General features: G+C 40.7%; 1 protein-coding gene across 3 annotated transcripts in view; it reads left to right on the plus strand.

Annotated features, from left to right (window-relative positions):
• THSD4 (thrombospondin type 1 domain containing 4) overlaps window positions 1-26,978 on the plus strand; it is a 600,975-nt gene that overhangs the window by 469,805 nt on the left and 104,192 nt on the right. For all 3 annotated transcript variants that reach the window (XM_074966229.1, XM_074966230.1, XM_074966232.1), the window contains one exon: window positions 3,769-3,973. In XM_074966229.1, coding sequence (XP_074822330.1) covers window positions 3,769-3,973 — 205 coding nt within the window. The remainder of the gene's footprint in view (window positions 1-3,768; window positions 3,974-26,978) is intronic.

Consider the following 26,978-nt stretch of genomic DNA (forward strand, 5'->3'; position numbering starts at 1 on the left):
CTGACCACATCTCCAGTTCCTTCTCACCGCTGCTGAGTCGAAGTTGGAGCTATTAGTGTCCTCTTGTGTGTGACACACCTTAAAAAGAGTAGAGTTGTATATAGTTAGTTTTTGTTGTAGTATTTGCTGTTTTTACTGTTTTAACATAGTTTTAGCTTTTTTTAGTAGTATATGGAATAGGACTGAGACTTTGGGGGAATCTGTTTACCGGTTACACCCTCCTCCGTACCCATGCGTGGGTACTGGACTATGCCAAAGATGCCAGGATTTAAAATCTGCGCCTCCTGTCCCTGTTTCTTCTCGATCAGTAACTAACATCAACACTGCCTCAACTGCTTGGGAGAAGCCCACATTTCATTCAGGTGCAGTATCTGCCAGTCCTTCCCAAGCCATACCCGAGAAGGCTCTCTGCCTTAAGAAGCACCTCACGGAAGTCACCATATGGCCTCAGTCGTATCCAAGCCGGGGAACTGCCCCCTGTATATTGGCCTGAGACAGCCAGGTATGCGCTTCAGGCTCTGGCGATCGAGTCCACCTCCAGCGATACCACCACTAAAGACCCTATGCTGGGGCCTAGGTGGGAGATGAGGAAGCATGCGCATAAGCATGGCAGTAAATTTTCTTCCAAACCGAAGAAGGGCAATGCACCTTCATGAGTTCCACACCCTCCAGAATTTGAGCCATACTTCAATCAATGTGTATCTACACACCTGCACTCCAGCAGAAATTCCACCATCAGCTCATCTACACAATGGTTCAGGACTTCCCAGTTCTTCCACCAAAAACCATATGAACCATCATGCAAGCACCAGAAGACCCAACGATTCTGTCCTCCAGGCCTGCCTTCATCCTTGCACATACAACCGTCTTAGAAAAGATATTTCTGAGACCACTAGAGAGCTGACAACCTTCTCTGCATGTCAGTCTGTCTCCCACTTCCCATTCCCACTTTCTCCGAGCTGCTAATGCACCACAACAGCAGGATCAGACAGTCTGATCCAAAGATGCTTCACCTCAGAGCATGGTTCTTGGATGGGCATCTTCTCTAGAAGAAGAGTCTTCATTGGAAGTGAAAGTCATCCTATTGAACAGTAGGAAAGAGTCCATTAGGTGTTCCTACTGGATCATGTGGAAATGCATTGCCTCCTAGGCCCAGCAAAAAAGGCTTTCCCCAGAGGACATGAAGATTCCACTTCTTTTGGATAACTTCCTGTTCTTAAAGGGCTTGCCCCTCTCAAGATCCACTCTCCCATGGAAGAACACTCTGTATTTACACATCCGTTGACAACTAGTTTTGGAAAGGCCTTCTGAGAACGTATCACCTGTACAACCTATTGCTCCCCAGTGGGACTTCAACCTCATTCTGTCGGCACTGATGAAACAACCCTTTGAGCTGCTGGCTTCATGCTCTGTGTTCCTTCTGTTCATGAAAGTTACCTTCCTTGTGGCTACCACTTCAGTGAGAAGGGTAGGAGAACTTGGTGCCATGATGGCAGATCCCCTCCTTTCACCACTTTCCATAAAGACAAAGTCTCCCTGCACCTACATCTTAAGTTTCTACCAAAGTTTGTCTTTCAGTTTCATCTCAGTCAACCCATCCACTTATCTGCTTTCTTCCCGAAGCCTAATGGCTTGGAAGAGGAGTGATGACTTCACTCCCTCGGGTGCACTGGGCCTTGGCCTTCTACCTGCAGAGGACAAAATTGATCAGAAAGTCTCCTAGAATTATTTATCTCAATAGCGGAGAGTTAAGGGGCAAGCAATTTCCACATAGAGAATCTCCAAATGGATTTCTGGATGCATTACACTGGTCTATCAGTTGTTGGACTGAGGGCCCATTCCATGAGAGCCCAGGTGTCCACCATGGTCACCCTCCATGATATGCTGCTTAGGGACATATGTAGGGCGGCCATGTGGAGTTCAGTACATACCTTCACTACATATTATGCCTTGGTGCAGAACTTTGTGACAGATGCCTCATTCGGCATGACTGTCCTCCACTCAACTGTTCCATCTTCAGCTTCGCACCCTCTGAATTAGGTACTGCTTGTTAATCACCTTCAGTGGAATGCAGTGGGGACCATCACTCGAAGAAGAAGAGGAGGTTACTTATCTGTAACTGGAGGTTTTTCGAGATGTGTGGTCCCTATCTGTATTCCACCTCCCGCTCTGCTGCGGATCTGTTGGATTTGCGGTGGGGAAGGAACTGGAGATATGGTCGGTCCTCCCCGCAGTTTATCACCTTGGACTAAACCATGAGGTGAAGCAAAGGTGCCTGCATAGACCAACGGACACTCCTACTTTGAAATTCTCCAGCTTCAGACACATGGTGCATGCATAAACCCTCAGTAGAATACAGATAAGGGCCACACATCTCGTAGAACCTCCAGTTACAGGTAAGTAACCTCTTTGTCTTTAAACTACTGCTTAGTCCCACCTTTGACAACCCGCCATTGTAGCTGCTTCTATAGGGCTCCTTGGCTTTCCATTGAGTATCTGTTGGAGACTAAAGTCCCTAGTCTTCCTACATTATGCCACCCTGTTCACCTGCCACTCTGTTCACCTAAGCTTAGAGTTAACTCATTGCTTGCTGATGTTCAGTAGGTCAAGTGCACTGTGTCACAGCAGTGCCCATATGTCAAGGTTCCTCCCCCACTCTGAACTCTAGGGTACAGATGTGGGGACCTGCATGAAAACCTCCTAAGCTTACTTTCACCAGCTTAGGTTAAAACTTCCCCAAGGTACAAATTAATTTTATCCCTTGTCCCTGGACCTCCACTGCCACCACCAAACTCTAACTGGGTTTACTGGGAAACGTAGTTTGGACACGTCTTTCCCCCCAAAATCCTCCCAACCCTTGCACCCCACTGCCTGGGAAAGGTTTGGTAAAAATCCTCACCAATTTGCATAGGTGACCACAGACCCAAACCCTTGGATCTGAGAACAATGAAAAAGCATTCAGTTTTCTTACAAGAAGACTTTTAATAGAAGTAAAGAAATCCCCTCTGTAAAATCAGGATGGTAGATACCTTACAGGGTAATTAGATTCAAAACATAGAGAATCCCTCTAGGCAAAACCTTAAGTTACAAAAAAGGCACACAGACAGGAATAGTCATTCTATTCAGCACAGTTCTTTTCTCAGCCATTTAAAGAAATCATAATCTAACACATACCTAGCTAGATTACTTACTAAAGTTCTAAGACTCCATTCCTGTTCTATCCCCGGCAAAAGCAGCATACAGACAGCCACAGACCCTTTGTTTCTCTCCCTCCTCCCAGCTTCTGAAAGTATCTTGTCTCCTCATTGGTCATTTTGGTCAGGTGCCAGCGAGGTTACCTTTAGCTTCTTAACCCTTTACAGGTGAGAGGATTTTTCCTCTGGCCAGGAGGGATTTTAAAGGGGTTTACCCTTCCCTTTATATTTATGACACCATATTTTAGTAAATTTGATTTTACATTGATGAGAATGAGAGTCCCTCTGATCAAAGCATGGCAAGATTAAGTGCTGCAACACCCCTAAGCTCACTTGAAAATTCCAGCCACAGAGTACCTCAATGTCTATTCTGCGACTTGGGTATTTTATTACACTTAGTGTGTGGAAAAGCAAAGAAATGAAACAATCCAAAATGCCAATTCACTGAATCTCTGAAGTCTTTATATTCTGCAAAAGTCACATATGACAGTATCCTATGTTGATTAATATTCTGAAGGATTCATGAGACAGTATTTGTAAGCTCTGAAAAAAAATGTTGGTTTGATTTTTGCAGAGCATTGGCTGTGATGACTACCTGGGATCAGACAAGGTGGCTGACAAATGCGGAATATGTGGAGGGGACAACACTGGTTGCAAGGTGGTCTCTGGTGTTTTCAAACACACGCTAACAAATCTTGGCTACCACAAAATAGTAGAAATTCCTGAAGGGGCTATTAAAATCAACATTACTGAGATGTCCAAGAGCAACAACTACTTGGGTAAGTTGTATTTCATTCGAGATAAAACATGATTGGTGTTATGGTGCAGTTTGCCTGGAGGTTTGTCCCAGTTAGTGCACTCTCAGCAAAGTGAGAGAATTGACGAGAATACTAACTCATTGTTTCTAATTCTCAGTTATATGCAGTAGTGCAAGTAGGGTGGTACTCTCCAGTATGCAGTACCTGCAAGAGATTTTTAGGGGGTATGAGTACCGGAAAGACTTAGGGCTGCGCTCTGCTCATTCTTTATGTGGCTTTAACAGCAAAATGCATATGCTAACAAACTTAAACAAAGGCTTTGTTTATGTTTGTTAGCATATGTATTGTGCTGTTAAATTGGTCATGAGTCCTCAAGACGGGAGAGGGGGGAAAGGAAGATGTTTAAACAGTTTCTCCCCATCGGTCTGTTTCTGAAACTGTTAAACAGTTTCTCCCCAATTCTGTTTCTCCCCATTGGTCTGAATTATCCATGACATTCATACTGCATCATATCAAGTCCAAATCATTAGAGGAAGGCCTCTGCTTGCACTGGCCAGAGGATGTTTGGATTCTGATGTCAGCCCACGTCTGCAGCCTGACAGGTATCAGGTGTTGTCCCCAGTGTACACAGAAGTCTAAACTAGGCTAACATGCATTTTGCTAACTGGAATTGGAGCAGCAAAACAAGGAAAACAAATGCCTAATTTTCCAGCTTTGTGGGTGGGAGAACTATAAGTAAAGATTGGTATCTGAAGTTATGAATATTAGCTTTGTTTACTGCACATTTGCTCCTGTGGTAATGCCCACAAGGGATTTAGCCAGCACATGAAGGGACAAGTCAAGCTGAATGGCCCATTAAGGAACACTTAGCTCACAACGGCCCCTGGAAAATGCCTGTCTACACTTAATGGACTTTTTGTGAATGTTCTAACTAGAATATGGGTGGGGGTGATGGACATGTAACTTGCCCATGTGACTCCAAACACCATCTTTCACAGTAAGAACAGATTTCCCTTTACTTGGCACTTGGCAGAAGCTAAAAGGCCCGGCCTGGAAATATATCCGTTTTGCCTCTTTCCTGCTCTGGCCTCTTTACTGCTCCAGTCTCTGGACTATGAACATATACTAATGGGAGCATTCTAACCAAGGGACTGAGGACTTTAAGGTAATCTGGAGCCTTCATATTTCCTTGATCCTTTGCAGATGGACTTATGAGTTGGATATGGTACAGAGACTGTTTTAGCCTCATTGATTGCTGATTTCTCCCTTGCAGTGCACAAAGATGTATGTCTGCTGACTTTCTCACATGAGTCAGCCGCCTTTGATACCTGTGGTATAAGCAACATAGCCCTTTTGTGAGTGGTTTTGTTCTTTCGTCTCCAAATGTCAAAGCCTGTTCCCATTGAACTCAATAGCAAAACTCCTTTTGATCTCAATGAGAACAGGATTTGGCCCCAAGAGATCAGAGAATGTGATTTTGATCAATTGCTTATCTGTCCAGAGACAGTTCTCATGCATGTTCTGCCAGGTTGATTTTGGTTGCCCCTCGTGTATGCCATGCTGAGGAAAATAATAAAACAATTTGGGCTGGAGTTCTAACAAGATGCACATGGCGCACACAATTCTACGCCTCTTTTCCATCAAACCGAGATGGTGCAGCATCTTTGCTTTCCTAGTGACTGGTGGAGAGCAATACTTAGATAAAGACAAGCTGGCAGAAGCTTAGTTTGGACATAAGGAAGGCACTGATAGTGTATTAAGGGAAAGTGGGGTGATTGTCCTTCCTATCCTTTCATTTAAGAAGTTTTCAAATTGGGGTACTGCTGGATCCTCAATGACACCTGGAAGTACAGGTAGCACCAGGGGCCCAAAGCATCATTTTACAACTTCATCTGTTTAACAGATGCAGTTGTAAAATTTTAGACAGGTAAGAGTGTTTGTGTGTCTGTGTGTGTGTGTTGGAGGGGCCGGGGAGAGGGTGGAGGACCCAAGCTGGGGGCAGGGTGGGGAGGAGTCACAGGGAGGGTCATGTGCAGAGGTCATGTGCCCTCCCTTGTGTCCCTCCCATGAGTGCAGTACCAGCAAGAAATCATTTCTACTTAAACCACTGGTTATACTGGCAGACAAACCCCATGATTTGTGTCTATTGCCCTGTTCATGTGATCTTGCTTTGACTTTCTCTGTTCATTGGTTCCAATGTGGGAAATATACTTAGCACTTTCTAAATCTTCTCTAAAATGTTAGTGAGACCACTGTCTCCAGCAAGGCAGGCTGCTAGTCAGTTGAAAGCCATAGAAAACAGGATTCTCCTATTTCCTTAAAAAACACCATGCAGACCTTTTAATGCAAAAGGTACCCTGATCACAGTCACAGCACCGAGTATTTCAGTGGGTGGGTGGGTATGAGTATGTGTGTTTGTTTTGGGAAGGCATCCACAGAATATAGTGTCATTCAGATGTGAAGAAATACCATGAGAATTAAATAGGAAGTGAGAATCTGGGAATATCAGGTAACACCAGACATCTGAAGGTACGTTTTCAGAGCTGAATCGTGCCTGGCATTGGGGCTGTTGTGGAACTTCCTGTTTTACAAACATAGACCTGCCATGTCCACCATTTGTGAGTTTTCCCCTGTTTTCCCTATATATCAATCTTCCTATGAGTGGCATGGACTCACACAGCTCATCTGCAAGGCCCCTAGCCTGTCCTCATTTAAGTCCCTCTTAAAGACCCACTTATGCCAGACTGCCTAAAGCAAATCCAGTTATCTTGGTGCACCCATCATGAGTGCCATCAGCAAACACTAATGACAATGGAGCTCTGCCTGAGGGCTTTGAAAGATTCCAGATCAGAAGGGATCATTGTGGTCTTCTAGTCTGGCCTCCTGTATAACACAGGTCATGGAACTTCCCAAAAATAATTCCTCGAGCAGATCTTTTAGAAAACATCTAATCTTGATTTAAAAATTGTCAGTGATGAAGAATTCACCATGACCCTTAGTAAGTTGTTCCAATGGTTAACCACCATCGCTGTTAAACATTTACAGCTTATTTCCAGTCTGAGTTAGTCTAGCTTCAACTTCCAGCCATTGGATCACAATATACCTTTGTCTGCTAGATTGACGTCCATTGTCAAATATTTGTTCCACATATAGATAGTGAGACTGTAATCAGATCACCCTTTAACATTCTCTTTGTTAAGCTAAATAGTTGGAGCTGGAGTCTACCACAATAATTGGTTTTTAAATCCTGTAATCATTCCTGTGGATGTTCTCTGGAACCTTTTCAACATCCTTTTAGGATTGTGGACCCCAGAACTGGCCACAGATTTCCAGCAGCGGTCACACTAGTGCCAAATACAGAAGTAAAATAACCTCTCTATTCCTACTTGAGATTTCCCTCTTTATGCATCAAAGGATTGCATTTGACCTTTTGGCCACAGCATGATCTCATGTTCAGCTGATGATCCACCCTCCCCCCCCATTTTTTTTTCAAAATCTTCACCACTGTCCTCCTTAGCCCTCACTCCTAGAATTGTCCAAGTGCATTAGAAGCTTCAGGCCCTAGTATTCCATTTAACAACTCTCCTAACATCATCTGTTTCTAATGTCTCTCCCACTGCTAACCAACAGAAAGAAGGGAAACATTATTATCCCCATTGTCACTTGCCATTTTCTTATCCTTTCTGCTCTTTCCTTTGCGCTTCCTACTTCTTTTTCTTGCTAGTTGCTCGCAAGAGGTGGAAAGGAATTTGACTAGTTTTACAGAAATCTTTCTGTGTAGACAGGAGTCCTTGGGGGGCGGGGGGCGTGTAGAGGACTATATATTGTAATGTGTCCTTGTGCATTTCTTCCTTTGGCCAAAAGTGTGATTTTTCAGACTAATACAAGAAAGACCAGACTTGTGGTTCTGCTGACATACTAAAACCTAGCCATTCTGGAGCTCTTGTAAGAGAGCCTATTCACATAGTATTTCTGACCTTGGGTACTTCCCCCAATCAAAGAATTTTCTGATAAGCTGTATATAGCATGAGTTTTTGGTTTCCTCGCTGAACATTTTGAGCTGTGTCCATCTCTTTGAACTAATTTGGTGATGAAGGGAATTAATTATTCTGTATGAGCAACGTCCATAGATACAGTATGTTTGGAAGAAAATGTGGAATTCTTATATCAAATGGGTGAAAATGCAGTTTGCTGGGCAAACTGCTGGAAGTCATTACATAATGAAAGCTGTCAAACCATGAAATTGCAGATAATTTTTCTTTCAGATGTACATGCCAGCATCTGAAAACAGCAGAAAAACCCCTTAACCCTAGTGAAATGTGCTGGGCCACGTGAACATTCTTTGAATGCGCAGAGCAGAAAAATAGTAACATTTTTGCTTAAAAATAATCAGGACTCTTGGCATGTATGGGAAAATATCAAGCTGTGTGTTTCCCATGCTTCTCCTCATTCCCAGAGCTCTCTCTGGTTTGTTTGTGCCACCACCAATTATTATATTTTTTCTATACTGTCACATATGGTTCATTTTAAGTATGGTATGGTATGGATTTTAGATGGCTAAATTAACCAAATTAGCCTCCCTGACAGTGAAGATTCTCGGGGTAGTGGTTCCATCCATGAGACTACCAGCCTCTCTGCTTATCCAATAAGGGCGCAGCTAACCTCTCTGTTTTCACAAATTGCAGCCAACTAATGATCAAGCAAATCAGCTTTTAAACAAGACCCTGCTTTAGCATACAGGCAAAGAAGGTGAACTAGAGGACCAGGATATGACAGCTAGCAAAATGTTCATTGATAGTTGATTGTGAAGTGAAATGGGGGACTAAAGGCAGACATTTCCCTGTCGGTGGAAGGCAACAGAACTCGTGCAACCAGCTTTGTGTTCAAAATCTGGGCAGTCTAGCAGTTTTTGATAGAGAAGGACTTGAACCATAACATTGGATCTCAACTGAGCTGTTCAAAACCCAGACTCAGATCTGGAATTTGCAAACTTCCCTACGTTTAGTGGGATGAATAGAAATCTTGAATCTAAACATGCCAGAGTTCAGGATTCCCACCAGGGTCCCAATTCAACAAAGCATTTAAGCATGTACTTAATTGCTTTGCTGAACTGTGGCTTAAGGATCTAATTCTGCCACCTTTGCTCACACCAAACAGGAATTTACTATATAAATGATCCCACAAAGTCAACATGACTGCTTTTGGAGTAAAGTACTGCTTGATGTAAAGAAGGTAGAATTGGGTCCTTAGTTTTTTGTCACACAATATGCAAGTTGCGTGTGTTTTCTTTCAGTGCAGAATCATGAGTCAGCACCGGATCATTAAAAAGGTTCACGCGCTTCAGCAAAAACCCTGGGAACCTGTGCTGAGTTTTCAGTTTGTAACAAAACATGGAGACCATCTATGCTCCATGTGGTTTCATTACACAGTTTTTGCACAGCACCAAATTTATCACACTTCTACACTTCACAATTTTGTCTATGACAAAAACCCCAAATGCAGTGAGGAAAAACATGTTCTCACAATACAGTATTTCCTGCTCGGCTGAAACCAGGAAGTACTAGACATGGTAGAAGAGATCATCTGTGGGTTTCAAGTTGGATTTCTTGACCAAAGAGATTCAAATTCAGCTAAAATTCATACAAACGTCTAAACATTTGTATGCTTCTCCAAACTAGATTTGCAAACCTTTTGAAGCTGACTCATCACTAGCAACTATAATAGGCTTTAGTGTAATTGGGAGCCCAGAGTGTGCTAAGCAGAATGGCTTTGACAGCAATATTTAAAGAGGGTAACTTGTTCATTCTTGCTAGTTCTAGGTGTGGTTTCCTCAGCAATTTGTTCAGGTTAACATCTACATGATTAGGGGATAATGATATTTAAGTTGCTTATACTTTAAAACAATAATAAATGTTGTCTTTTTAGAACAAAACCCTAGTGTTCTGAACAGGGTTTGTAGCGTTTCCAGAACATGTGATATTATCCAGGTATTCAGAAAATTCAAATTAAAAGAAGACATGCAGTAAATATCATAAGATCAGGACAGACTGGTTCAAAAGTTAAGTATTTAAACACAGGTTACCTCGTGTCTTTAAATTTGACATTTCAGAAGAGATCTCCATAATATCCTTGGACAGTGTTCATAGTTTTTTCAGCTTTGTTTATGTTACTTAAATGGTCTCAAGTATAACTCTATTATCTACATATCCTTCAAAACACCTCAAAACTTTCCTAGTGATTTACATTCTAAATTTCCAGATTGTCTTGCTTCTGATTTCATTTCACGTGACATCACTTTCAAACATCTTGGGTGCTACTTATTCTAAACATTAAGTAGTAATAAGCATTTTTACCAACTCACTTATTTTCGTCTCAGCAGTTTAATTTGGAAGTGAGTTACAATTCAGATTACTTACCTACCTACTACCTTAGGTTTAGGTTTAGGCTCATCTCAATGCAGTCTGAACTCCACATGTAATAATTTGCAAATAATTTGCACTTTCTTTTTGAAAGTGGTTCTCAATAATGTATAATGTCTGACAGGCTTGTCAGGTAGACATCTGATGCAACAGAGCAGTTGCTCACACTAAAATTCTTCATCTGGAGCAGCAGTTCTGCGACATGCCCAGCTGAGCATAGAAATGGGATGAAGGTCTATTTTTTTTTACCCCAATGGTAAAATTATGATCCATTGAAAGTAATGGAAATTTTGGAATGGACTTAGCTGGGACCAGGATTTGTACCATTGACCTCTGTTGGTCTTACAGTTCTACTTGAGCAGCAAAATGTTGTGTTTGAATGTAAATATTTTAACATCCTGGGGATTAAGATTTAGAGTAGATAAATAATTTAAAAGCTGCATAATATCAATCTGACACTGTTATTGTGAAAGTGGCTATTTTACCGGATGTCTTTAAGACCTAATTTGAAGGAGCTGATTGATTTTGTTATTCATTGCCTCTCAACAAATAGAAATCTTGGGGAAAGAATGTTCAGCATTAAGTATCAAAAGTTGGCTTATTATAGTCTGTGAAGGATGTAATGGCCAAAAAGCCATTAGTGATAAAAGTATATTAAACATATCTAATGGTCTGATAATCTGGACAATCATATGTCTCCAGAAAAAACTCCCATTCTGGACTCAGAAAACCTTAGCATCCAGACCTACAAGCACTTAGTACCAAACAGAGTGATTACCAGTATTAGCAATAGTGTGACATTTTATGGACAGAAACTAGTGCAGAGAAGATTTTGGACAAGCCACTTAACCTCTCTGTTCTTCCTGGAATGATTTAACCTCTCTGTTCTTCCTGGAATGATTCATCTTTACAGCCGTTAAGAGATATGTGGAACGTAAGCATTAACGTCAATTTTGCTTAGCATACAACACAACCACATTTAGACTTTTTAGTGAGGAAATGGAAGGTTTATTTCCTCTAATAAATACAAAATAGACAGTATGTGTGTTTAAACTAGAATCTGGAGGTTCAAATCAAGATTTTTTTAAAATAAAGTCTGGGGGAAATAGCTAGTGTCCTTTTGAACTGGACATATTTCTTAGTATGTCTGAATGTTTAAGTGGATTTAAGAAATTTGTGTTGTGAAAATGAGATTGGATGAAGCCAAAGAAACTGAGAGAAGATTCTGTGAAAAATATTTTGATTCAATATCCCCAGCAGCAGAGAGAACATTTCAAACATAATGTCTCATGAGAAACATTGTCAGCAGCCCTGGAGCTTGAAATAACATTTTTCAACCAACGTACATCTACAGCAAATAAATGAATTAGGTATTTTAAACCATTGACAGAGCAGTTTGAAGATAAACATTGTTAAAGGCACTCCTTTATCCCATTTAATCATCTAGATTCTAAAATGTCAAGGTAATTTGTGGCTAGCTGACTGACTGATTGTGTTATGTTAACTAGGTTCATTTTTATTCAGTTAATATATTTAAAATCAGAATCTAGAGAGCAGATATATTTGGTTGCTGTTGAGGATTATAATTGTATTACAGAGGCCAAAGTTAATGGTTTGTTGTGTGCTATACGGAACAGGTGCAACACAGCTAGTCTGGCGATGGTGGGCTTGGAATTAGGATGTATGAATAGTTTGAGGTCACTGAGCCAGAAAATAAAGAAGGAAGTCAGTACCGTGATCTAAGTTCTCAATGTCAAGGGCACAACTAAGCACCAGGAGCTTGATCCAGCACTAACTGGAAGGAAGGGGATCTAGAGGAAGATTTCATTATGGTCATGGATCCATTGTTAAGGGTGAAACACACATTGATTCTAAATCCTATTTTTGACCCTATCGTGCCTTCTATCCACATCCGAAACAACTTTCTTTAGGTCTGATACTGCTTGTGCTTAGTCTCATGCCAGAGGACAAGAATTTATTTATTATATGATCATAGAAAGTCATGTCTATTATATGATCATAGAATATCAGGGTTGGAAGGGACCTCAGGAGGTCATCTAGTCCAACCCCCTGCTCAAAGCAGGACCAATCCCCAATTTTTTGCCCCAGATCCCTAAATGGCCCCCTCAAGGATTGAACTCATAACCCTGGGTTTAGTAGGCCAATGCTCAAACCACTGAGCTATGCCCCCCCCCAACATTTAACCAAGTTTAATGTGCACAAAGGGATTTGCTTATAGTGAACTCATATGTAATAGTATTCTGCTCATAGTTGACCTCAGTGAGAGTCCCAGATTGCTAGTGAGAGCCATAGGTGAATCACTAATGATTCTTCCAATTTCATTATGGGGAAAATCCCCAACTATTTTTATTTTGTTTTCACAATGCATAGCACAATTCAAAGCTCTGTGAATACAGCTATGGTTTGTGAAATTCCCTGGGAAACTTTGACTGCTGTGATCTTCTACCATATATAAGATTCATATAGTCTATTTGGTTATAGATCAATGTATGTGTGAGAGAGGTGTATGTGTATGGGGCATTCATCATAATGCATATATTGCATATAACAGATGCAGCGATGATATCCAGGTTGTCCTAAACCATCATCTACCCATTCTGCCTGCTAATCCAGCTCCACTGGACTGACCTTTTCTCATCCTCAGAATGAGGAGCTCTTGGTGAAATTATATAGAAAATAAAGATGTACAGAAATGTATTCACATATAGGCTGAAACTAAGCATGGGAACTCAGATCAAAAGGAGAATTTCTGAGAAAATTATAAGCATCTGAACACAGGCAGTTACAATCAAAGCCTCTATGCAAAATTAATTCTAGAATTTGCTTTAATATCACTAAAATGTGATAAAACAGCACAGTGGTAGGCATTTGTATGCTAATATTACATTGTGACCACCTGTATAATATTGTTTTTAAGGAAGAGAACTCTTTGTTGGCAACAGATGTAGTTTAAAAGCAAAACATTTGTAAGAGAATCATAGGACTGGAAGGGACCTTGCGAGGTCATCTAGTCCAGTCCCCTGCAATCATGGTAGGACTAAGTATTATCTAGACCACGTATTAATGTTACTTGATAACTTTTGGTTATTTACTTTTTTTTGGCCATTGAACTCATTTTTGCAACTGATTCTTTTCCCATGGTGTTTGTCATGTTTTCCTTTCACTTTGAAATTTTTCAGATCTCTTCAACTCATTTACAAAGATTTTTTCCATCCCAGCAAGCTTTTAGGTTTATACTACAGCTAAATAAAATGCATTCTATTTCATTTTAATTTTGAAAACTTCTGAAGCATTTATTTATTGTCTTGTTCTCTTTAAGGTAACCATCTAATAGATACCTCATATGCCTGCTCTACACTATAGACATTTGTTTCTCACAGAATAATTAAAATAAAATAATCTATTTTAAAAAATGTTTCATGTACTTATGAAAATGCCAAAGCATTCACACCTGCTTGTATAAAGGATGGAATTTCTAATGTGCTCTAGTAGAGTGCTACAGCCAAAACCTGAAAACAGCTGTTGGACGGGGTGTTCGCAGTATTTTGTAGCAGTTGCTTGACTTGCATCCGCTTGATGTAAAGTGAAAACTTCATTTGTGTCAGTGTAACACAGTGAATGTGAAATCACAGATCTCTTCCTCTTCCAGTGGAGGTATTCAATCAAATTCTTCCTTCACTTTCTCCTTCTAAGAGATGCATTGGGTTATGGAAATGATCTTCTAGTTTTAATTGAGAATCCAGACATTGAGTAAACCAGGTTTTGAAAGCTGCAGTGCTGGATTCCTGAAAATGATGCCCTCCAGTGCAGTTTTTCAAAAGCTCAGAAAGGTTGGAGTTTGGGTTCAGTTTCCAGAAGTATCCAGAAGTTCTGGGGTCAAATTATGTTTTCAGTTTCATAAGTAGGAATCTAGGGTAATTCATCTGAGTTTGATAAATGCTGAAAACTGTTGAAGAGTTATTTAAGTTTTCATCAGTTTAAATGAGAGCAGAATTTGGCCTTGGGTTCCTAAGCACAGCTTAGCTGAACTATCCTTACCACCTGAGTCTGCACAGCTGGGCTGCTAGGCCGATAAGAACAGACTTTCTGCAACAGTTCTGGCACAAGTCCCAACTGAAATACTGTGGGAAACGGTGTTTCTTGTTGCATTTTGTTTCTAGTTCCGGCTAGAACGTGGATTTGAAAATATAACATAAAATTGAGTAAAAAAGTTAAATCAACATTTGACCACCTCAGAAGGTTTGAATCTAGATCTGCGCTAAAAATGAGTGAGGGCTCAGAGAAAATCCTTGGTTTTTTTCCATTCCTACTCTGCTGGCATTGGTTGATTATTAGAGCCATAATTAAATATCTCAGGGTAGAAAAAGGTGCAAACATTTTACCAAGGCTAGAATATGACCAGAAAAATCGCTGTACAAGATAGGTATTTGATTAAAAGAATTAATAAAGACACAAACTGTGCAATGTCTTTAAATTTTCTGAGGTATTAACTAGAGCAGAGAGTTAGGGTTGGCAGAGGGTTAGTTTTATGTGAAGATTTATCAGTGAATACATACAGGCTTCAAAGAGTTTAGGAAATAGGATGGTACAAAGTTAATCAATGAATGGATTCTTGCTCAAGGAAAATTTAGACAAGCTTTCCCATACAGGGCTACTAATACAGGACTCAAATAAGGCTAGAACTGGATTTTTTGAGAGGTGCTTAAAGAGCTGTATAAAGAAAAGCTAGGTCAGATATTTCACCTGATTTTCAAATTGCCATTTTTAAGTAAGAAAATAGATCCATGCTTACCTAGGTTAATATATTTGTTATGGCCAATTGGAATCTGTCTTTCAGTTGGGTCATCCATAGTATGGAGATAGCATACGTTTATGTGATGAATGAAGACACATCCCTCCAGGAAATGGAATTTAAGACCATAGGCTTGTGCTGAACTGAGAGATACCAGATTGTGCAGGAAAGGTCCCTTCCTTAATTGTGGTTTTGCCAGAGAAGCTGAGTCTGATCTTTGCTGTGTTAACAAATAAATAATCTTAAGGAGTTTTCCTCTCCATGATATGAGAGTTGGTGTAATACTGATTGTTGTTAGCTTTTGTTGGGACTGACATTTAAATTATGTTCATTGCCTTGAGACTTGGAATGGGGTTCATTTTATAAATCAAGAAGTAAGTAAAATGATGTACTAATTAATTCTGGCAAAATCTCTTTGTTTAGACTGATGCTGTTAGTTTGGTTGTCTTTCTCTGCTGGACCTCAGCCTAAATATCTGATCCTGTTTTGGACCTCTTAGTTCTATAACTCTTTAATAGCTGAATTTTACAAGTTGAAAATGTCCTTCTGCTGTTTTGGGGAGGGTACTTTTATGTGTGAAATCACACCTGGCAAACAGTCCCCTTACCGTCTTCTGAGAGTCATTCTTGCATGGTTTATAATCATTTCGGCTTTAACAGAGGCAATCAGGCTGCCAAGTTGCATTTGATGAATACAAGAGAGTGATGAAGAGGAGTTTGATTCCCTGACATACACTTTGACAGGACAGAAATTTTGGCAGCATAATTTGTCAGGAATCTTAGGGTCAGTCTGGACTTGGATTTTTCCTTATGTAATCATGTTGCTGTCAGTACAAGTTTGGGTTCTCTCCATCTAAAGAAACATAGCGAGGATAAGGTGTTGGCTGTCTGTGTTGTTGTGGAAAAATCCTCATCCATATTTTTCTTGCGATAAAAGTTTGTTATTGGTAGTGCTGTTTACACAGCCCTTCCTTCTGCTGTTATAATGTCCTTTTTAACAGGTCCAGCATGTAGTGGCTAGACCTCCTATATGTGTGTTAATCTGATTAGTCCTGTAATCTAGAATTACAGTTTCTTGTACTGCTGTCCACCTGTCTGGAAACAGCTATGTAGTGTAGTCAGTACCTTCCATGTCAGGTTAGTCTAGGCTGGTACTTGGAGAGACCTTGTGTAGTGACATTAAGCAGCACTCCCTGTGTCAATCTGGGAGCTAAAGATCTTAAGGCCTTTCTGCGTCCAGCAGCCTTAGTGAAGATGCCCCTTTGTATTTACTGTAACCACATTCAGTCTCTTCTCTACCCCAAGGGACGTGACAAGCTGGTTATAAGATATTATTTTGTACATAGGCGCGGGAAGTAGGAGTGCGGGGGTGCTGCAGCACCCCCGGGTTTTATGCAGGGCTGCTGGCCCGGTCCCCAGCCACTGATTCAGAGCAAAACCTGGGGGTGCTTCCTGTGCCTATGCCCTGGCCCAGCCCTCTGCTCTCCAACCCCTCACCTCACATGGGGCTCAGGTCCCCGCCGCCAGCCCCGCTCCCCATCTGCTGGCCCCATTCCCGGGACCCGGTGCCTGGCCCCAACCCCTGCTCCCAGGCTTCCACTGATGGGGCCCACCCCACTCCTGGCCCCACACTTGGGCCTCTGCTCCTAGATTAAAAGAATTAAAAGAACTATCCTTTGGGTAGTATCTATAGCAAATTCCTCTCATCAGTTCACAAGTGAAAAGCTCTGCCCAGAGTTATGTAGAGAATGTTCTGTTTCTGATGGTACTGGGCAAAGGGGCTAATTAGAGGTGGGCCTACATGCTTCAGAAAAGTTTGGGTATCTAGGAACCTCACAATCCCAGTCTTCCTGTAAGAAGCATGGGTATTTGTCATCAAGGTCCAGACACCCAAAAGGGAAAACAGAAGGGTTAAATCCCCAAAATAAAATTAAACCAACAAATTGCATACTGTTTTGTTGTACTGTAAAATCTATCAGTAAGCTCTTTTATGAAAGCTTGTAATGTCTGGAACTTGATGGTTATGATGAAATATGTATATACAGTAGAATGTCGTTATGAATTTATATATGTGTATATATGAAAAATTGTAACTATGGTGCACCTTCAGCATCACCATGACTTTAAATGCCTTGATCTTACTTGTGTTATGTATCTGTCTCCACCTCTGAGATACTGTAGTAAAATCTGTCTTCAGGTATGTGTAAATAAACAAGAAACTGTGGTTTGTTTGGCCATTTTATCTATCTATTTATAGAATAATAATTTGTTTCTCAATACAGTAAAAGCTGTGTTATCCAGCACTTTACCAACCATAAAGCTCTAGAAACCAGCATTTCTGATATCGCCATTAAAAGTCCAGTTGGCGTGGGGCCAGCAGGTGACATGTCTCTGTTGCACCGAGGCAGCAGAATGGCCATGGGGGCCCCGTGCACTCGCCCCACCCCACCCGAACGCTGGCTCCACCTGGCTCCACCTCCATCTAGGGACAGGTATCTGAGCATGAACAGCAGGGTCATGTCGCCGCTTGCAGGGAGCCGCCTGAGGTGAGCACCGCCCAGATCTGGCACACCGAAACCCCTCCTGCACCCCAGCCCTCTGCCCCGAGCCCCCTCCCGCACCTATACTTCCTCTAAGAGCCTGCGCCCCGTAGCCCGTCCCATGTCCCAACCCCCAGCCCTGACCCCCTCCCGCACCCAAACTCCCACCCTCCATTGGTAAGTTTAACTCTTATTTAACCCGTATTTTTGACTAACTGGCACCCCCCATTCGTCCAACATGCTGGGTAACAAAGCTTTTCCTGTATATGGATTCCAACCAAATTGAAATTCTTGGTTTATTAAACATTTGAAAAATTGGGATTTTTTTCTCTGTCTTTTGCCAGCAGAATTAAAAAGAAAGCTAGTAATCATATCAGGTAAACACATCTGTTGTGCTGATGAGTATGTAGGACTCTACCCAAAACATGAGAGCATTTATATGCAAAGCAACATAAGAGCTTGGGAAAATTCTTGGAAGTGATATATGTTTATTGGCAAAATAAGCAGCCCATCATTTGTCTTATAAATTGCTTGACAGGAACTGAGGCAACAATGTTTAAATCTGTAATCTGCCTGCAGATGTTCAGCCGTAACTCTTATATAAGAGTCCTTCAATAAATGGCAGATCTTTAAGGTAACTATTGAATTTCTGTCACAACATCATTCACTCATAGGTTCATAGTCCAAAGCTTTTGGGGGGTTGTTTTTTCCTTCAAGTGAATCTGTCACAGGTCACCTGGCTTCCAAATTAATAATCTGCTCCGATTTTTTTGTTGATTTTACCTAACACTTTTTCTTTCCATATCCAATCTTGATTAATGCAACTCAAGGCCAAGAAAGGGGTTCCCTTTCTGCACACATCATCCCCTTCTGGTGCAGGATGGGAGTCAGTCTCCTCCATAACACCTCTTACCTGCCAGTCTGCAGGACCAGGCGTCCACATGTGGTTGAGGCAGGACACATGGTATCTTCCCATACAGGACATCAGTCAAGCTGCATTAATTTTTCTATTATGCCTTCTCCAAGGGGAATCTAGGAACAGCAATTAATCAGAGTGTCCATTTAGTTCGGCTCCAGGGGAGCCAGACAAGGAGTCAGGGTGCTTCAGAGCAAGTGCAGAGGCATTCCAACCTTCCCCTAATATATGCAGTGTTTGTGGGGGTATTCCACTGCCTACTCCAGAGCCTTCCCCCAAAGGAATGGTTTTGGAGAAAACTCTGCAAGGGGGACCCGTCCCTACAGAATTTTTCTCCTCAAGGCTCTCTTCCATGTACTGGTTTGTGGAAAGGGGTGATTCTCACCTTCAACATGTTTATAATTTAATATGACCCAAGTGAGTAGCCTCTGCACTTTAACTAAAATGGAAATGGAAAAGCTGCCCCAGCTTATGGTGATGAAGTCCTGGATTGCCTCTAGTGCTGGTGTTTCAAGTGCTGCATGTACAAATAACATACTCAATAGCTTCTTTCTGACTGAATCCTTCTCTGCCAAGCATTAGGAAAGCAACAAAACCAGGATGGACTATGCTGTCGAAACCATACAGCAGTGGTGGGCAACCTGCGGCACACAGGCCACACGTGGCCCATCAGGGTAATCCGCTGGCGGGCCCCCAGACAGTTGTTTACATTTGCACAGCTGCCTGCAGCTCCCAGTGGTCGCAGTTCACCATTCCTGGCTAATGGGAGCTGCGGGAAGCGGCGGCCAGCACGTCCCTGCGGCCCACGCCGCTTCCTGCTGCTCCCATTGGCTGGAAACGGTGAACCACAGCCACTGGGAGCTGCGGGTGGCCGTGCTAATATAAAAAACTGTCTGGCAGCCCGCTAGCGGATTACCCTCCTGGGTTGTGTGGGGCCTGCAGGCTGCAGGTTGCCCACTACTGCCATACAGCACACATGAACAGTGTTTTCACAAGCCACTCAGGAGGGTGGCGCTTGTGTCTCTGTCATTTGTCTTTACGTAACAGATGGTTAAATGAACATAACAGCAAGCACAAGGCAGTGTTATTGTAACAATAAAAACAGAAAATTATTTCAATGGTTCAAACCCTTAAGTAAACAGTGTGACTGCTTGGAAACTTCTTAAAAGAGAGCATCAATTTGGGTGTTGTGCATTTGTTGAGAATCTGGTGAGGCTGATGCCTTAAGGTATCTGACACTGTAACCTGAGAGAATCACATTTCTCAAAGGTAGATTTTCTTGGATAAAGTTAACAGGCATAGATTTAAACAAAAAGTTGGAACCCAGCAAAGAGGGAGTCTTAATATTTACTGCTCACTAGGTTGTTTTACAACTTGGAATGTGTGATCTGTTTTGAGCCTCACCCTGTTCACTGTAAACACTTTTGAAGCAGATATGGGATCAAGCCACAGAGTCTAGCCCCATACTTGAACTTCCCCAAAGTTCAGGGGACTATAGATCTTGGGTTTTGGTTCAGGCCCATCTCTGATATAAACCATGTGTTTCTAATAGTTCAAACTGAAATAATGTCTGGAAGTGAATTGATTGTGTTTTTTTTTCACTTTGTTAGTAGCATAACTTTTGTTCAACAGACAAAAGGGCAATGAATTCAGGATCTCTCTAAATTTCACTCAAAATCAAGCATCCTGGAGTTTACTAGCATATTGAACTATTGTTAAAAGCATTTACATCAGGGCTAATACTTAGGGCTTGATCCTGGAAGGTGCTGAGCATCCCTGCAAAATGCTGCAGGTCCTTAACTCCCCTTGACTTTAGTGGGATTTAGGGAGCTCAACCTCTTGCAAGATCAAGCCCTAAAACCCTAAAGTGTTTGTTGGTTGTTATAGCAAAATCTTAGGTACAAAAAGTGACTGAGCAAGGCTGCACCAACCTAACGATTTTTGCTTGACACCCAATGTTTTCATGAATATTCGAAAAAACGTGCCAGTCTGATATAAGGAAAAATGTCATTTCAAATGATAATTTGATTTTTTAAAAGTTTCATCACTAGTGCATTTCTCCAGGGCCTGATCCTGCTTCCATTAAAATCAGTAGTTAATTCTGCTGTCCATCAGAATCATTATTTAAAATGTGTAGAATATTGTTAGGACAATAGATGTTAAAGAATATGCATGAAATTTTGTAACTAATCAGACTTTTCCTATGCACATCAGCATCACATGAAAAATCTGGTAAATTGGTCTGCTTTGGAAAAACGTTTTCTTTAATATTCTGCTTCACAATATGTTGTCAACTCACAGATTTTTTTTTTGAGTAATTAGAAAGGGGTTTTTTGTTTGTTTGTTTGTTTGTTTTATGAGGATGCTATTCAGTTTGGAAAACAAACAATTGCCAATGGTCCGGTCTATGAAATCAGATTCCAGGGCAATAAGTACACATACATGCTCTTTGAAAGCACTGAGATGCAGATTCATTAAATAAAGATCACATACGTATCCTGTTAACACTATGAATAGTATTTCAGCCTGTCATTTCTAATGGGAAATTGTTGTGGATTCAGCATACAGAGATGTTATCTTATCTTTATTAGAATTGTGATTGTCAGAACATATCTGTATTAGCTGTGTCCTTCAAGCTTCCTTTTTCTTTACTTTTTTTAACTATTTCTTTTATATGCTGAAAGAAATCTAAAGTACTGAGGTTGCCAGTTACGCACATTCTTTTTGCGAATACAGACTAACACGGCTGTTACTCTGAAACCTGGCACATAAATATGACACAAATACCAAGGGTTTTCTCATGGCCAGTGACAGAGGATATCTTTTAGCCTATCATTCACTCTATTTTTACATTGACCAACAGTGATCTGAAACCAGTGTGAGATAGAGAATTTAAATCAACTGTTCCTTTGTCCATGAAGACATATCACAGCGCAGGGAGTTCCAGCGTAGTAAGACTGAAATTGCAACCAGCAATTGCACTCATTTGCAGTTCCTCTGCCTTCTTATCCTGGAGGTGGCAATTCTTCTTATTTATTTTGGAAAAGGGGGAATAAAGAGATTGGGGGCAGGCATTACAGGTTTTTAACCAAAGTCTATAGCTTTCGGGTATGAATGGATTACAGACTATCGTGTGTGTGTGTGTGTGTGTGTGTATAATTAAATAAATATTTTTTTTTAAAAAGTTGAGCATGCAGGAGCATATTGCTGTTGTTTCAACACCTCTGCCCCTGTTGGCAGCTGGGGTAACAGTGGGAATTTTTGAAGAGTTCTCAGAAGGCAGCAGTGTGTTTTGCCATTGAGATGTTAATGCCTATCATCCCTACACAGACACACACACACAACCCAAGGGACCACACAAAGATACTTGGCCTGGGTAATGTTAGACCTGTGGAAGGAGGTCTAATACAGAAATGAGTTCCCCTGTTTTTCTGTGCACAACGTGGTGAAGTCCTATTGTCACCCCCCCCCCCCCAACTAAGGTTGGAACCCATTCTAAATTATTAATCTGAACATTGAAATTCTTCCCTAACTTAGAAGATTATTTGCTAGGCAGGGTATTGAGTTTCTCCCTGTGCTCCATGTCAAGTAATGATGGTATTAGTCAACATGATGGAGTGATTAACATTGGGGTGAGCCAAGGTAGATGAGTTGTCTCAACTCCTCCTGTCCTGACATGTTACTAAGTAGAGAAAGGTGTTTGAAATCTTAAGCCTTTCTGTTCACTTTACACAATTGGAAGTGGAATGAGAGCAAGCATATGCCTGATGTACTTGAACAAAGTCCTGTATTTTTCCCTTGAAAGAAAAAAACCTCCATTAAATGATTTGCTGGAAAACAATTGTGAGTTTTAGAGATCTGCTGCTGCTTTTTTGGCTACATCTGATATGCCACTCAAAGCCATTATGTATTTTGTTCAGCCAGCACATTATTTATATGACAGCTATGTGAAATACCAGTCCATGACTCTTTTTTTTTTTAAGCAGAGGAGGCGTTTAGTGCAGATGTGTGCTATGATTTTGTTGGCTTGAGTGAGAAAATTACTGTTGTTAGATCAGCTGGTTTTGGTTTCTTTGGATGAGTTTGGCTGGGATTGTGTTGTAGTTTCGATTTATTTATTTATTTATTTATTTATTGGCGCTTAACAACAGAAACCAGCATAAAGTGAATAAAGGAAGAAAAAAGTTTTAAAAACGAAAATGGGGATTGGAAAGCAAGAGTGAATGGTGGGAGAAAGAAACACCACGTGCAAATTCACTTACTCTTCCAATTTACTCCTCAGATTGCTAAGGATACATTGTAACATGTATTGGTGTTTTTAAATGTCACTAGGTTGAGCTACCAAATATTACACACCTGTAGAATGGGTTTTTATTGGTGTTTGTACAGCAAGTGGTCAGTTCTGCCAAAGACCTTTATCTTCTTGGCTAGTCTGACTATATTAATCAATCCCTCCATCAATCTGAATCTGTAGAGGTGATTGTGTATCGCAGCTACATGCATATGTCTCTGATTCAGTTACTTTTTAAACTACATGTAGCTAATAACCCTCTGCTAACTTTGGCAACTACCAGCTATCACACTATACCAGCATGTGAACTATTTAAATATCACATGCTCTAGGACCCTGCAGGATCCTAATATTTGTTTTAGGGTTATATGCTTGACTTTCTGGGGCGTCCTTCTCCTCAGTACTTGTTTTCCTTGGGTCTTTGCCAGCAGCTGGGCCATTTCTGTTTTTCACAATTCAGTAAAAATGTGTAAATTGGAAATATGCTTCCAATTTAACAGTTGAAATTAAACAACTAAAAGCCAGAAATAACCTGGTGGTTGGCTGGTTGGCCACAAAATGCCAAGTTTGAAAAATATTGTTTCAATTTATTTTCTCATCTGCTCCCTGCTTTTTGACAAGTTTAGCTCTAATATTCATATTGAAATAGCAGAGTAGCCTTCTCATTGGTGCTCACCAAGTTTAATCATTCAACATCAATGCCAAAGCATTCTGAGGCACAAAATGACCATGGATTGGATTTGGTGGGTGAAATCCTGTTATACTGTTCAGGGGGTGGTGGAGTCAGGCTCTGCACTGGCAAAGACTCCCCTATATGGAAGGGAAATTCTCCAGGAGCAATTTCCAGTGGCTTTAAGTTCACTTTGCACCACATAGGATTAAAGAATCTGGTCCTGTATGTTAGACTGGTATTCGATCCCAGGATGTCATTTAATGTCATAACAAAATTATGTCATCAAGCTCAGGCTTTTAGGGCTCATGCATAGTGCCATATGGAAATCCTCTGTTTATGCACAGAACTGGTGTAGCACGGGCGTTGAACACTGCAGGCTTTCCCACACTGCCCTGCTCATCTGACTCAGTATGAAAGATGATCTCCAGATGAGGAGGTTCTTGCTGTGGAAGGATTTGGGAAGGCTTTTGTCTCTGACTCTCAGTCCTTTATCTTTGAACTGAAATTGCTATCGTTGATGCCAGTCATGGTGATGTTAATACTTGCACACAAAGAACTGAACTAAAACCACCACTTCTGTAATTTTGCACCGGCCACATTAAATTGCTACCATTTCTGCCTTGGGTCAGATTCAGACTGGTGATTTAGAGGTTAAAGGTTCTGTACCCAGCTAATAACTTGTGCCATCTAGTAATGGTCCCCCAGAGACACTATTAGTAAAAGGATCATCTCTTTATTTAGTCTTAAGTGTGGACAGTGTTCACCCATTTGAGCATGCACTTTTATACACTGCATAAGGCAAAAGGGAAGATGATAAAAATTGAATGCTCTTCTTAATCAAAGTCAAATGAGTCAGATTGGCTCATCTGCTGACAAGAGGCTGAGGATTACTCCACATTTGTTTTGATTTAAAGAGGCCCTAAGTCTACAGCTAATCCTTCTTGATAATTATGAAGAAATATTGGTATGGGAGAAATCCCATTAAAGTGGAGGAAGATTAAACTCATCAGATTTTTATATAAATTATTTTCAAGGCACAGAGACAAGAATTTCTTATTTTACTAGCTGTAACTGTAAAGGACAAATAACAAAATTACATTTGAAGTGATAGTAGAGATTTGTACATTTCAAAAAAAGAAAAGGAGTACTTGTGGCACCTTAGAGACTAACCAATTTATTTGAGCTGTAGCTCACGAAAGCTTCTGCTCAAATAAATTGGTTAGTCTCTAAGGTGCCACAAATACTCCTTTTCTTTTTGCGAATACAGACTAACACGGCTGTTACTCTGAAACGTGTACATTTCAGTTATTGAAAGTCAAAATAGTGCCAATTACTTTTTAAACTACAAATGTATCTGTATATTTCTATAGATCCTTGAAACTCATTTATAGTTTAGGTTTTTTTTCTCTTATGCCTACTTTTTCTCTACCTGTTATTTCTGTTTCTCTCACTAACACAATCTCTGTTGGCAACTTAGAATAAATCACAATGGATGAAAAAACCCATAGTAAACATTTAAATAAGCAGTAATTCGTTGATTCTTTGTTTAAGAAAGTGGACAGAGTTTCAGATGTGGTTCAATAGAATGACAACCTACTGTAGTTTTAGCTATATTTGAAAAAGTGCTTTTTGCCAGATCTGCTTATCATTGCTATGATATCCAGTGGCAGAATTTCTCAAAGGTGCATGAAGGCTGAAGTCATAGATTTGTGGTTTTGCACTCCTTGAAAGAGACTACATGAAATATACTGTCATTGGCTGGAACATCGCGAGACTCCAGTCCATGGACCCTGTGAACTGCAACAATTGCCTTGGTATACTATGGCTGAATACTGTGCGCCAGTGTGGTCTCACAGCAGACACACTAAACAACTTGATACCAATTAAGTGTCTCTCAGTCCTATAGTATATCTAGCCTCCACAGATTAAAAGAGCTGCCCAAACATCTCACTTTCTCACCCATGTCAATGCAAACACAAGGATCCCATTGCACAATGACCTGCAGAACCCACCAAGATACGATTAAAATCCCACAATCTTCTATGGAACCACATCAAGATCCTTACACTCAACTTTGACGCGGAGGCTCTATGGAGAGCCACATGTAGTGTTTCAACCATTCAAAACAAACAGTTTGTTGTTGACCCTGCTGAGGAACCCCTGGGTTTTGACTTATGTAGGAAAGACTGGTAAGAGAAAAGCAATTGCAGACATCTCACTGCAGTCCCATAAAACTCTGTCACATCTCTGCTCACACCTGTGGAATCCCACAAGCTCCATCTCTTCATCCATCTAATTCAACATCTATATGAAGTACTAAAATGCCAGAAATACATTCCCTGCCCCCCACCTGCTGCCTCTACTCAAGACGACTAGAAAGGAACTTAATATTATTAATTTTACTGAGGTTTTTTGTAACATTTGTAGTTTTCTGTGAACAATTCTGTATTTTGGGAAAATACCAATTTATAGTCCAGATCCTCAGCCAATGTATATCTCCATTTCCTGTAATGGAGAAACATCCCCTTTCCATGAGTTGAGGATATATCCCTGTATTTTAGAAATTCCTGTTCCCTGCAGCAGTTTCTCTGCCACTGGTTGTGTGGCAATAATTTGATGGACTGCAGTCTGGTAGGGACAGAACAGAATTTACATAACAATTTGTATAGAAATGAAGCTCTTAATGATGTACATAATTATCTTATTATATTTGTCCTCTTTCATTTGGAAGCCAAAAATGTTTCCCAGCTTTTTTTTGCCTTATTTAAATGTAAATTTTATTTACGCTACCGTATGTAACCATTTATATATGTTACCTGTAATTCCTTTATATTAATTCTTATCCTTCCAAAGCTTGACTGTCTTCTAGCTGTAAATTTACAAGCATTTATTGAGGGGAACAGTCCTTTCCTTATTAAAGCCTACTGTATCAGACTTTTTTTTAGTTTAAGAAATAAACGTGAAGCTAATCGGTTTGGAACAGTATTGCCCTGAAGATATTTTCTCCCTCAGTCATGTTGACTTTAATGAAGACCTAAATCCATCATTTCCCTGTGTTCAAAAGTGACTGTCCAAGCCAAAAGATACATTCACCAAGAAAATTTAAAGAAATAATTGTGAAGGAATTACATATATATAAAAAACCAACTAAAAATGTATCAGCGGGTAGCCGTCTTAGTCTGTTTCCACAAAAACAACAAGGAGTCCGGTGGCACTTTAAAGACTAACAGATTTATTTGGGCATAAGCTTTCGTGGGTAAAAAATCACTTCTTCAGATGCATGGAGTGAAAATGTGCTCTCAACAGCTTTCTGGAGACATTAGTATGAACAGAAATATAGCACATGACTGATGACAGACATTATATCCCTTGTTA

This window comes from Natator depressus, chromosome 10 (assembly GCF_965152275.1).
Source record: "Natator depressus isolate rNatDep1 chromosome 10, rNatDep2.hap1, whole genome shotgun sequence".
Lineage (NCBI taxonomy): Eukaryota > Metazoa > Chordata > Testudines > Cheloniidae > Natator > Natator depressus.